General features: G+C 40.4%; 1 protein-coding gene across 3 annotated transcripts in view; it reads right to left on the bottom strand.

The window, feature by feature from the left end:
* The window catches only part of arfgef1 (ADP-ribosylation factor guanine nucleotide-exchange factor 1 (brefeldin A-inhibited)), a 375012-nt gene that overhangs the window by 224034 nt on the left and 136564 nt on the right, over positions 1 to 14414 (bottom strand). For 2 of the 3 annotated variants that reach the window (XM_070891344.1, XM_070891351.1), the window contains exons 8-13: positions 13625 to 13732; positions 12988 to 13175; positions 11817 to 11950; positions 1754 to 1988; positions 1023 to 1122; positions 784 to 923 (exon numbers count right to left, since the gene is read on the bottom strand). In XM_070891344.1, the coding sequence (XP_070747445.1) occupies positions 784 to 923; positions 1023 to 1122; positions 1754 to 1988; positions 11817 to 11950; positions 12988 to 13175; positions 13625 to 13732 (905 nt within the window). The remainder of the gene's footprint in view (positions 1 to 783; positions 924 to 1022; positions 1123 to 1753; positions 1989 to 11816; positions 11951 to 12987; positions 13176 to 13624; positions 13733 to 14414) is intronic. The other variant, XM_070891358.1, reaches the window with a different exon arrangement.

Below are 14414 nucleotides of genomic sequence, written 5' to 3'. Positions count from 1 at the left end.
GGGGAAAAAAGTTACCAGCTCTTATCCCTCCATATTAAGATTACACCTTTTTGTCTTTCATAAGATTTCTGTACTGTTTCTTAATCCAACCTCATCAGTTGGGAAGCAGGATTTAATTCCTGTAGAAGCTTTGTCCTGGCACATTTGCACCCGGTATGCTGAGTGGAGTCCACTAAGATGATGCATATGGAGATTCGGATACAATCTTTGCCATTACAACAGGCTACTTATGATGCATATTGCTCCATATTTAACTGCTTGCAGATAGAAGAAGAAAGCCTGTAAAATTCAAAACTGTCGATCTGTTGCGACTTGAAGCAAAAGCTCCACATCTAAGACTTCCATATTTAGGACCCAGGGCATCCTAGAGTTAAGCGCAAAAAACATTTGAATAGTTTTCCAAGGAAATCTTCGGAACAATGCTGATGTTTCCTTTGAAGAAATAAGAACATGCTCTCAGAAATGCTAGAGAAATTAGCATCACAAGTCCAAGCCAGGATCAATGGATGTGTCTACATGGCACCAATCAATGTTGAAAAGTTTATCTCCATATGCCAAAGGGAACTACACCAGTATTGGTTGCCAAGTTCAGGCAGACTCGCAAAGACTGCTACCAATCAGCTTCAAACTATACCAATGGAGTTCCCAACAGAATGTAGGACTCAGAGCTCACTGGGACCAAGCTAACTCCAGTATGTAGAAATTCTAATGAAGCTAATTTACATAATGTTTCTATGCCCCACTGCCATTAATTTCATGTTTATATAGTATGTTTCACAGTACCTGCACAGATGTCATCCCCAGTTCATGACCACCCCGTCCTTGGGCTATCTTAGACAAGTCATTAACCAATCTTTCAAAGATGTTAGCAGCATTTAAGTCACAATCGTAATTTACATAAATGTCCACCACACTTTGAGCATCTGTAAGTTCAATCAAGATGAATGCAAATGATTAAAATGTTCATATTAAATTTCTCAACAATATCAATGACCTGAAAAATAAGCAATTAAAAATCATACCTGCACATATTCTGGTCAGAGTCTGAATTACCATCCATTTGTGATCAAACGAACTTGTAGACGTCTCCAAAATATAAAGAAAAATTTCCTTGAAGAATACCTAAAATAATAAAAAACATGCAAGGAAAATGTTAATAGGTTACAGTATTGACATTAAACCAAATCTCGACTAAAGTTTTTAGTGACCTTTAAAAATTCTGCAATAATAATAGATTTTAATTCTGAACCTTGAAAGCAATCCAAATATCAGATGCTATTGATGTCGGAGGATGTAATTAGACAACCTGGATTATCCAGAGTCAGTAACTAATCTAAGCCTCAGCAGTGGGAAGAAGGAAGAGAAAGGAAAATCAGTGACTCCTAGCCATTCTCACTAAACAACCAGTTTTGCTATAGCTTGGTTGAGCTCTCTTAGCTGGGTATGGTGTGTGGTGCAAGAAATGGGGAAGTCGAGGGGGAAAAAACAAAGGAAATAACACCCTCAAAAACAGATGGATATTTTTGTATTCAACTACCCAGACAAAACTTGGGTAACCAAACCAATTAAAGTCCTACCTTGCTAATGTAGTTCATGTTATATGGTGCAATAGCTTGAGTTATGCGATATGCATGCAATGTGCTACTTTTTCTAAATCACTTAAGCATAAGAGTGTGCGCCGAGGTCAAATTGTTAGTCTACCAGGAGTCAATACGCTCACATTATAGAACTGCAGAACTTAACAATACTTCACCTCAATCTGCATCTTAAGATGAGTCTTGAAGTTTGACAAGAGAGTGAGGAAGATGGAAAGCGACAACTCAAATACTTCCGGTACTGAAGAGACACCATTTTTTGATAATGCTACACAAAGATACTGTTTTATTGCATTGATGAACATCTCATTTGTTCGAAAGATCGGTCCAGCATTTTGCAGAATCGATAGAAGAAGCTGTAGTGAAAGGATCTTTGACCGCAATTCATGAGACCTAGAAGAAATATTGGTCAAATTGAAATTAAGAAAACTTTATGAAAGGCATGGAGTGAAAACGCAAACCTCTTCAAATTTGCATAAATTGACATATCTATTATATCACCACAATTTTTAATTCAACTAATGTTTGAAAAAAAACTGATTAGAATCCTATATATAAACTATACAGAAGCTATTTGTTGGTTTAGTCCAAAACAAGCACACACTGAAGACGACTGGTCCAGATACTGTAAATACTATCCAATCTTCTCACAATAAAAATCTTTTGGTCACATTGATCATATTTATAATCATTATCTTTTTCTGAGGCACATGGCTACACCATCTCCTCCAAGTCACACACGATACTGACTTGGAAATTTGTCGTTGTTCCTTCATCGTCACTAGATCAAAATTCTGGAACTCCCCACCTAACGGCACTTTGGGAATACCCTCACCATACAGACTGCAGCGGTTCAAGAATGCTGTCCACCACCACCTTCTCAAGGGAACTGGGGATGGGCAATAAATGCTGGTCTTGCTAGCAACACCCATATCCCAAGAATGAATTTAAATAAATCAGTTTAAGTATAGACTGTACAGGTACTCCATGTCCCTAAGACCAGTGTACTGTGCCAGCAAAGTTGAAGCCTATCTAATAAAAGGGACAGTGGCAGCATGGATATGAAATTGGCTAAGTGACAGGAAACAGAGTAGTGGTAAACGGTTGATTTTTGGACTCAAGAAAGGTACAGTGGTATTCCCCAGGGGCCGGTTCTAAGACCACAGCTTTTCATGATATATATTAATGATTTGGATGTGGGTGCACAGGGCACAATTTCAAAATTAGCAGATGACACAAAACTTGGAAGTATAGTGAACAGTGAGGAGGATAGTGACAGACTTCAAGAGGACATAGACAGGATGGTGGAATGGGTGGACACATGGCAGATGAATTTTAACACAGAAAAGTGCGATGCGATACTTTTTGATAGCAAGAATAAGGAGAGGAAATATAAACTAAAGGGTAAAACCCTAAAGGGGGTGCATTAACAGAGAGATCTAGGGATATATATGCACAAATCATTGAAGGTGGCAGTGCAGGTTGAGAAAGTGGTTAAAAAAGCTTACCGGATCCTGGGCTTCATGAATAGAGGTATAGTACAAAAGCTTCGACATGATGATGAACCTGTATAACACACTGGTTTGGCCTCAACTGGAGTATTCAGTCCGGTTCTGAGCACCGCACTTTAGGAAGGATGTGAAGGCCTTGGAGAGGGTACAGAAAAGATTTACGAAAATGATTTCAGGGATGAGGGACTTCAGTTACGTGGATAGTTTGGAGAAACTGGGGTTGTTCTCTGGAGCAGCGAAGAATGAGAGGAGATTTAATAGAGGTGTTCAAAATCATAAGGTCTGGACAGAATAGATAGAAAGAATCTATTCCCATTGGCAGAAGAGTCGAGAAACAGAGGGGCAAAAGAACCAAAGGTGACATAAGAAAAAACTTTTTTTTTTTTACACGAGTACTGCGAGTGGTTAGGATCTGGAATGTACTACTACCTGAAAGGGTGGTGGAGGCAGACCCAATCACGGCTTTCAAAGGACAGTTTGATAAGTACCTGAAGGAAAAAAAATTGCAGGGCTACAGGGAAAGGGCAGGGGACTGAAGTGCCCTTGCAGAGAGCCAGCACAGGCTCGACGAGCCGAATGGCCTTCTTCCGTTCTGTAACCATTCTATGATTCTATACTTAATCTCTGCCAATCAATTCAATTAAATGGCACTATTTTTTTTCTTTAAAAGTTCTGAAGGTTATAGAGTACTCAAATTTAATGGCCTTAACTTAATGTTGACCATCTTTCCCAATTCTTCAATGTAGCCGAGTTATGGTTTTGCTAGCCTCTGGCTCTGACATGTATCTACAGCATAAAAGGGAACTGCAGTTCTTCTTTACAGTTGTACAAGGTCAGTGTCGCATACATCAAAACAAGTTGCATATTTAAGCTAAAATTAGTAACTTGACGGTTCTGTGTTGATTTGCCCTCTAACATACAAATATATATCGCACATTCCTCATGACGATCAACCCATTCAGAAGCAGAGCTTTAACTATTTACAATCTATATTAATGACTTGGAAGAAGGGACCGAGTGCAATGTAGACAAGTTTGCTGATGATACAAAGATGGGCGAGAAAGCAAGTTGTGAGGCAAACACAAATAATCTGCAAAGGGATATAGACAGGCTAAGTGAGTGGGCAAACATTTGGCAGATGGAGTATAATGTGGGAAAGTGTGAGGTTTTCCACTTGGGCAGAAAAAATAGAAAAGCAAATTATTATTTAAATGGAGAGAGATAACAAAATGCTGCTGTACAGAGGGACCTGGGGGTCCTTGTGCATGAAACACAAAAAGTTAGTATTCAGGTACAGCAAGTAACCAGGAAGGCAAATGGAATGTTGGCCTTTATTGCAAGGGGGATGGAGTCTAAAAGCAGGGAAGTCTTGCTACAACTGTACTGCGAATCAGTGAGACCACATCTAGAGTACTGCGTACAGTTTTGGTCTCCTTATTTGAGGAAGGATATACTTGCATTGGAGGCAGTTCAGAGAAGGTTCACAAGGTTGATTCCTGAGATGAAAGGGTTGACTTATGAAGAAAGGTTGAGCTTATACTCATTGGAGTTTAAAAGAATGAGAGGTGATCTTATTGAAACATAAGATATTGAGGGGGCTCGACAAGGTGGTTGCAGAGAGGATGTTTCCACTCATAGAAACATAGAAATTTAGAGCGCAGAAGGAGGCCACTTCAGCCCATCATGTTCGCGCCGGCCGACAAAGCCGCACGGCCCTCGGTCAGCAGCCCTGAAGGTTACAGATAAACCTATGAACAATGGCGGAAAGGTAAAGAGCACCGAGCCCAACCAGTCCGGCCCATACAACTGCGACGCCCCCTTACACTGAAACGTTCTACACTCCACCCCAACCGGAGCCATGTGATCTCCTGGGAGGGGTAAAAACCAGATAAAAACCCAGGCCAATTGGGGGGAAAAAAAGTCTCAAAAGATTCCTCTCCGACCCATCCAGGCAATCGAAACTAGTCCAGGAGATCACCCTGGCCATATTCGATTCCCTGCAGTACTTACCATTATATCTGCGTGGGCCAAGAGGTCATCTAGTCTAATCCCAATTACCAGCCCTAGGTCCGTAACCCTGCAGGTTATGGCACTTTAAGTGCCCATCCAACCATCTCTTAAATGTGGTGAGGGTTTTGCATCCACCACTCTTCCAGGCAGAGAGTTCCAGATTCCCACAATCCTCTGCGTAAAGAAGCCCCCCCTCAAATCCCCTCTAAACCTTCCACCAACCACTTTAAAACTATGGCCCTTATAACAGACCTCTCCATCAATGGAAATAGGCCCTTACTATCCACTATATCCAGGCCCCTCAGTATTTTGTACACCTCAATGAGGTCTCCTCTCAACTTCCTCTGTTCCAATGAAAACAAACCCAGCCTATCCAATCTGTCCTCATAACTAAGATTCTCCATTACAGGCAGCATCCTAGTAAATCTCGTCTGCACCCTCTCTAGTGCAATCACGTCCTTCCTATAATACGGCGACCAGAACTGCATGCAGCACTCCAGCTGTGGCCGAACCAAAGTATTATACAATTTAAACATAACCCTCCTGCTCTTATATTCTATGCCTCGGCCAATAAAGGCAAGCATTCCGTATGCCTTCTTAACCACCTGGCCTGTTACTTTCAGGGATCTGTGGACAAGTACTCCAAGGTCCCTTTGTTCATCTACACTATTAAATGGCCTACCACTTAATGCGTATACTCTTTCCTTATTGGCCCTCCCAAAGTGCATTACCTCACACTTCTGAGTTAAATTCCATTTGCCACTGCTCTGCCCACCTGACAGTAGATTGATATCCTCCTGCAGCCCATGACTTTCCTCTTCATTAACAACACAGCCAATTTTACTGTCGTCTGCAAACTTCTTAATTATACTCCCGATATTCAAATGTAAATCATTGATATATACCACAAAAAGCAAGGGACCTAGAACTGAGCCCTGCGGAACCCCACTGGAAACATCCTTCCAGTCACAAAAACATCCATCAACCATTACCCTTTGCTTCCTACCTCTATGCCAATTTTGGATCCACTTTGCCCTGGATCCCATGGGCTTTAACCTTTGTGAGAAGTCTGCCATGTGGGACCTTATCAAAAACTGTGCTAAAGTCCATATACACTACATAGTACGCACTACCTTCATCAACCCTCCTGGTTACCTCCTCAAAAAATTCAATCAGGTTAGTCAAACACGATCTTCCCTTAACAAATCCATGCTGACTGTCCCTAAATAATCCTTGCCTTTCCAAATGTAGATTTATCCTACCTTTCAGGATTTTTTCCAATAATTTTCCCACCACTGAGGTGAGATTGACAGGCCTGTAATTACTGAGCCCATTTTTTTCTCCCTTCTTAAACAAGGATACCACATTAGTAGTCCTCCAATCCCCCGGCACCATGCCCAAATCCAAAGAGGACTGGAAAATTATGGTCACAACCTCTGCTATTTCCTGTTTTACTTCGCACAACAGCCTGGGGACTTATCTACTTTCAAGGATGCTAAACCCCTTAATACTTCCCCTCTCACTATATTTATGTCATCCAGAATATCACACTCCTAGGGGGCATAGTTTAAGAATAAGGGGGGTCATCCATTTCGAACTGAGCTGAGGAAGAATAAAAGGGGTCAGAGGGTCTAGTAAGGAGGAGGAACTGAGAAAAATCCTTATTAGTCGGGAAATTGTGTTGGGGAAATTGATGGGATTGAAGGCCGATAAATCCCCAGGGCCTGATGGACTGCATCCCAGAGTACTTAAGGAGGTGGCCTTGGAAATAGCGGATGCATTGACAGTCATTTTCCAACATTCCATTGACTCTGGATCAGTTCCTATCGAGTGGAGGGTAACCAATGTAACCCCACTTTTTAAAAAAGATGGGGAGAGAGAAAACAGGGAATTATAGACCGGTCAGCCTGACAGCAGTAGTGGGTAAAATGATGGAATCAATTATTAAGGATGTCATAACAGCGCATTTGGAAAGAGGTGACATGATAGGTCCAAGTCAGCATGGATTTGTGAAAGGGAAATCATGCTCGACAAATCTTCTGGAATTTTGTGAGGATGTTTCCAGTAGAGTGGACAAGGGAGAACCAGTTGATATGGTATATTTGGACTTTCAGAAGGCTTTCGACAAGATCCCACACAAGAGATTAATGTGCAAAGTTAAAGCACATGGGATTGGGGGTAGTGTGCTGACATGGATTGAGAACTGGTTGTCAGACAGGAAGCAAAGAGTAGGAGTAAATGGGTACTTTTCAGAATGGCAGGCAGTGACTAGTGGGGTACCGCAAGGTTCTGTGCTGGGGCCCCAGCTGTTTACATTGTACATTAATGATTTAGAAGAGGGGATTAAATGTAGTATCTCCAAATTTGCAGATGACACTAAGTTGGGTGGCAGTGTGAGCTGCGAGGGCTGCAGAGTGACTTGGATAGGTTAGGTGAGTGGGCAAATGCATGGCAGATGAAGTATAATGTGGATAAATGTGAGGTTATCCACTTTGGTGGTAAAAACAGAGAGACAGACTATTATCTGAATGGTGACAGATTAGGAAAAGGGGAGGTGCAACGAGACCTGGGTGTCATGGTACATCAGTCATTGAAGGTTGGCATGCAGGTACAGCAGGCGGTTAAGAAAGCAAATGGCATGTTGGCTTTCAATGCGAGGGGATTTGAGTACAGGGGCAGAGAGGTGTTGCTACAGTTGTACAGGGCCTTGGTGAGGCCACACCTGGAGTATTGTGTACAGTTTTAGTCTTCTAACTTGAGGAAGGACATTCTTGCTATTGAGGGAGTGAGCAAAGGTTCACCAGACTGATTCCCGGGGTGGCGGGACTGACCTATCAAGAAAGACTGGATCAACTGGGCTTGTATTCACTGGAGTTCAGAAGAATGAGAGGGGATCTCATAGAAACGTTTAAAATTCTGACTGGTTCAGACAGGTTAGATGCAGGAAGAATGTTCCCAATGTTGGGGAAGTCCAGAACCAAGGGTCACAGTCTAAGGATAAGGGGTAAGCCATTTAGGACCGAGATGAGGAGAAACTTCTTCACCGAGAGAGTGGTGAACCTGTGGAATTCTCTACCACAGAAAGTAGTTGAGGCCAATTCACTAAATATATTCAAAAAGAAGTTAGATGTAGTCCTTACTACTAGGGGGATCAAGGGGTATGGCGAGAAAGCAGGAATGGGGTACTGAAGTTGCATGTTCAGCCATGAACTTATTGAATGGCCTACTCCTGCACCTATTTTCTATGTTTCTATGTTTCTCTGTTTCTCTGAGGGTCGTAAATCTGTGGTATTCTCTGCCCCAGAGAGCTGTGGAGGCGTGGTCACCGAATATATTTAGATTTTTGAACGATAAAGTAGTGATGGGTTATGGGGAGCCGGCAGGGAAGTGGAACTGAGCCCAAGATCAGATCAGCCATGATCTTATTAAATGGCGGAGCAGGCTCGAGGGACCAAATGGCCTACTCCTGCTCTTATTTTCTTATGTTAAGTAAATATGGATCTGATTATACAGAATAAAAAAGACATTGGAAAACAACCAACCAAGGTGCCCACCCCTACTAAAAAGTACACTTATGGGTGAAGAAAAAGATTGGGCTTAGCTACAAAGCCCTCCCACCATGGCTGAATTGCTTGTCACCACTCCTTACTGATATCAGACCAAAGAATGTCTGTTTGATCAAAGTACTGAAGGATTATTGGTAGCTGTAGAGCTGTTTTATGTTTTATTTTGGATCTTTGACGTCTATGCTATTTCTGGTTCAGAGCTGATTCTTTTCAGTTGTGAAAAAGACTGGCAGAATTTGCGGTCGGTACCACAAAGTTCAGGCCCTTGTAATTAACCTACATTACAACAGTAACTACACTTCAAAAAGTACTTCATTGGCTGCAAAGCGCTTTGGGACATCTGGTGGTTGTGAAAGGCACTATATAAAGCAAGTCTTTTTTCCTTTTAGTGCATGTAATATTCTCAAATTCTGGGTCTGTCACAGACCAGAGATAAAGTTAGAATTGCCGCCACGGTTCACTATCTAGTGACATACTTGAAAGTAGACTTCAGACGAGGCTCATCATTATACACTGTCATGAAAAATTGTCAATGGGGGAAGGTCCTGCATAAAGAGAGTCTTTACTGTTATTTATGCGCAAATCAGACAGCAACGTCCTGCAAGCACACATGCGCAGTTAAACACAAAAATCCAGAAGTTGCTGTCAGAGATGTGTTGCCCCTCCACAAGTTGCACAAAAACGGCGTTTCGATATCTGGCTCCCCATTCAAATGTATTGAATGGTGTGAACTCCTGTACTGAGGTCATAAATACGGACTAAACCCGCCATAAAAAGTTCGGGCTTGCCCATTCCAGTGCAAGTATCCTTTTAATGGCATGGTAAGTCTTAATTACTGTGAAAAAAATACTTTGACACTGAAATTTTACTTTTACAGGCATAGAGTGTCATTCATTCAGCTTTTAATTATTGTTGGAGATCTTTAAAAATGTAATTTTTAAGAAACGTTTTCTATCTCTTTTATCTCTCTTAATCCATTCTTTTTTTCCTGCTCTTTATTTTTCTTTCTGTATCTGATTTGACATTGAACTTACTATTCTAACTTACACTTCCTTGTTCAGACTCTGTACTGCTCATTAACAATTCTTCAATTTGATTGGTTAAAGAGGTACAGTTGCTTTCCCTCTCCTCACAGGTCCCAGATGCCCTGTGCAAGGCACTAGCCTGTTTGAATGTTTAGCTGTCAGCACTTGCTGTGCAAAATTCCATCGAAAGTCAATGGTCAAGTGCAAGCCTAACGAACGGTTGGTGTTATTCGTTCACCACTCACCGTATAATCTGGCCCACTATATAAAATTAATTGCCTTTCTGTATGAATTATTCAGTTCACTGTTAATCACTTTTGCAAAAGATTTATGCGCAGAAATTCAAAAATTTTCTGCAGTGGTGCCAAAAATACAATATAATGACATTCATTTATTTCCAATAGTGATTAATTACATGTTAATATGCAAAATGTCCAGGATTCCTACTATATATATTTAGCTACCTGGAGCAGCGCTGAACTGCAACATTAAGTGAACAAAATGGATAAATGTCTAGTTAACTAGTAATAAAGCTGTTGTTTATGTTGATGTCAACAAAAGCTAACATGCAAGTTTAAAAAGTAAATCTTTGTAATAGCTAGGAAGCCCACCTACAGCCATTTTGAGAATTTTCAGCTGTTTAGCACCTGGATAGTTAAGTTTGGCTTTAGTTCTTGGATTAAAATCATTAACATTGGAAAACCATTTTTCAAAAGCACAAAAGAAAAGATTATCTGCCCACCCTTGCAGAAACTATGCAACATTTTACTCTATCAAGATCTAAGTAAGCATTTTTACAATTTGAAACAAGTCTAAATGATTAAAGTAAAATTATCTGAGTAATCCTTAGCTCAGCAATATATTCAGCCAGAGATACGATGATAAATTAAATTTTGCCAATATCAATTTGTTTTTCTTTAAACAAGAATCTAATATATTTACACTGATGAATCCTGGAAATAGGTGCCCACAGACTTATTCGATTGTCAGCAATCATTCATTCCCACAACTGGTACAGTACTAAGGCACATTAATCGTTTACATAAATAGTGTTTCGTACAGATGCATAATATATAGCATCAGCATAGACAGTTTAATTTAGTTTATCTTTCTGACACACACAGGTGCAAATGTTGACATGGCCAGAGACAGTCCAAGCTATTTCAACTTTCACAAGATCTCTTTGTAACTGTTTAGTCTTTTGCTGGGTTTGCATAAAACTTACTAATATAACCCTTAACCCATGCAGTATTTTTTGATTATATTTATATGGAACATTGTGCAATTATGGTAGAAGGAAACAGACTTTTTGAAGTTTGACAAAACCAATTTTAAGGTTCTGAAGGATTGGTATTCTCAAATGACAACAATAGGACTATAAACATATTTTAAAGGAATATGCCTTTGAGCTTAAAACTATTCATATGGGAGATTAGAATGTCACTGTAACATAAGAAAAACTAAGTATGGTATTTTACTTGCTAACACACATGCATAATCAGCATATTATAATCCATACTGTATGAATACAACAGTTGGCTGAACGATATAAACATTTTACCCATACAGCTTCCTCAGAGTTTCCACATGTTAGGCAACAGAATCTGGGCTGTAAAACCATTTTCTAAATGTGTCAGAATTTGGATTCCACTTGCCTATATTCCTTTCTGTGCAAACTTTAAATAGTACGACTGATGAATGGGTACTGGTGCATGTTGTTATTAATGATAGAGCACTTACAATGATTATACAAGCTTGGTTAAAAAAAACTGTAGGAAGAGTTTACAAAGGAACTGAACGATGAGACTGATAACTTTACAATAAGGCATTATATTGTAACTGTACATGGGTACCCATTATGTTACAGCTGATGAGAGTTGGAGATTCTCTTGCATTATTCCTCCATATTTGTCCAAACTATTCTTTTCTGATCTAAAGTGCAATACAAGTAACCCACTGGGAAAATATATTTATGAAGTACAACCTGAACTAAATAAAACGGTTATAAATTAGCTGAAGGAATATTTCAATAGTTTTTATTTCAAAATGGTATATTCTCTATTAGCACTTTATTTATGAACCTAACTTATTTCTGTCTGCTGCACTTACTTTGGATCTGGAGGACCATCAGAAAGTGGCTTCATGGAAAGTTTACATAATGACCGAAAGACCAGAAAAGCATCCTTCTGCAGAATGTGAGAGAACTTAGCACTAGAAGGACCTCCTGGAGTGATTCCACATTCCTACAATTAAAGCAAAACCATTTGTTTAGCAAGTCCTTCCAGTTAATTTTAACATAACTGATTAGTTGTGACAGTTGGTGAATTTCTAAAAGCAGAAGTGAATAGGTTTGGGTGCTGGAAAACCAGACAACAGTATCCCTCCACTTCAACACTGCTAGTTGTGAGACTTCTGCAACAAACTTCACGACCGATAATCAAAACTCTCTCTCCCCCACCGATCAAAATTCTCTCCTGCCCCGTCCCCCGATCAAAACTCTCTTCTCCCCACCACCCACTCCCCGATTAAAACTCTTCCCCCCACCAACCTGTTTGTTGTAGCCCTCAGCGCGGGAAGGCAGCGGCCGGCCTGTGCGGCAGGCCACTCGGCCCAGGATAGGGGCGGGACGCAGTGGGTCACACTCTGCAGGCATCATCACCACCATCATGGGAGGAGCTACTGCACATGCGCGAACGCTCTACTACGCATGTGCAAACGCTCTACTGCGCATGTGGACAGCTGCCGGCACGGTTTTCGGCGCAGGGCTTTAGCTCCGCCCCCCACTCCATGAGAAACACCGCGCCAGGACCCGGGACACACAGCAGAGCGGCCAGAATCGTTAGTACGTTTTTTGGCGCCGTTTTAAGCGCACAAAGTCGGCATATCTCGGGAGTGCGTGCCGGAAAAAGGGGTTGGGGAAATTTGGGCCCTATATTATGGCCATGATAAACTCAAAATGTGTGCTCTTATTAAAATTTTCAAACACTTAACTTCAGCTTTCAAAACAAATACGAAAATCCACTTCAAAATGTTTGTATTATTTCTTGTTTAAATAAAAGAATAATTTAATAGCAGTATGTGTAATTTCACTTGGTTTTATTTCAATAATTTGTTTACTACCGTCCAAGTTTCTCAGTCAGATTGTACGCACAGTTACCACTAGATTTATTTTTTAACACCCAACAAAAACCTGCTCCCACATATCAATTGAAAAGGGATACAGTAACTTTATATGAAAAGTATTAAGGGATAAATCTAATCTCTTTTTATTTGGCATCACCTGAGTGTCGCTGGACGAAACAGACAATCTGTCATCAGGCAGTGATGGGGTATATGACACGGAGATTGGAGTCCCTGGAATTCCATTAGAATGAACGTTGTCTGTGTCATTGACTGCGAGAGTTTCATCTTCTAGGGTGCCAGTTGTACTTTCAGAACAACCATTCCCACCTGGTTTCTCTTCTGAATCTGAAAGATAACATTTCAGTTAAATACTTTACAAAACTAAACTGTTCAAAAACTGGACACCACTTTGAAGAAAAGGCATGTCAGTAAAATTTAACAAGTGAGGAATAACAGTTATAAACTAATTTACTATATGGTACTAAATTACTAACAAGGTACAGTTAACTTCAAAAGTCGGACATACATAAAAAATAAGATTTCAAACATCCTAAAATAGTGATAAGTAATTTAAAACAATTCTAAATATTGCAGGTAACTGCAAATAGACTTCCAAAAATAATCAACAAAACTAAAATCTAAAAAGTTGTCATGTACAGCCACCACAAGTTCATGGTTTGAAGGTACTGGGCTGCCGCCTATCACTCAAATCTGTGGACGAGTTTCAGGCTCAGATTGTTTTTTAATATCTTTTTTGAAGGAGGGGTAGGAAAAACTGGCACTGCCTCACCCACCTTCAACTGCACTTTTTACTGGCCAATCACAGCAGCACTGAGGATGGTACTGGGGAGGCCCACAGCCCACATCGTCCCATCCTCCCAGATGCGTGGTAGGGAGAGGTCCTTTAAAAGGGAGGAAGAAAACAGGGGGAAAATCAAAAATAAAATAAACAGAAATTATTTGGCAAAATATTACGACTGAAATCCTTTACCTACGACAACAGCTCTCCAATCAGTCAACAAAAATTGCAGCTCAAATACATATGCTCCCAAAATCCACATGGATAAAACTGGTTACAAATCCTCTCCCTTGCCCCAAAAAACAAAGTTGTACTGACATTTCAGTCTTAACTTGCATTGTCTGGAAAAATGACTGAGGCAATCATCACATTACAGCCAAGCTGTAGCTTACAAAACTTCATCATAACAAAGCGAAGGCATTTTGAAGCGTGACATCAAATGTTTCCTGCTGGTAAGCAACACATTTTTGTTGACTAAGGTCCCTTTCTGCAGATACAACATCCTCTTCAGTAATATTAAATATAGTAGACAAATCTAAGCTCACATTGAAAGTCACACTTATAAAACTGGTTGCAGTAATGTAAAATTTCAGCTGATGATCCATCCACTACCATAATTGCTGATTCATAACATCACACAACTTGGACTACATTATCAACAATTTATGAAAGGGAAATCATGTTTGACAAATTTGCTGGAGTTCATTGAGGATGTAACAAGCAGGGTGGATAAGGGAGAACCAGTGGATGTGAATTTCCAGAAGGCATTCGATAAGGTGCCACAT

The sequence above is a fragment of the Pristiophorus japonicus genome, chromosome 1, assembly GCF_044704955.1.
Source record: "Pristiophorus japonicus isolate sPriJap1 chromosome 1, sPriJap1.hap1, whole genome shotgun sequence".
Classification (NCBI taxonomy): Eukaryota; Metazoa; Chordata; class Chondrichthyes; family Pristiophoridae; genus Pristiophorus; species Pristiophorus japonicus.
Note: the sequence above shows the minus strand (reverse complement) of the source record. Positions and strands in the feature narration are given on the sequence as shown.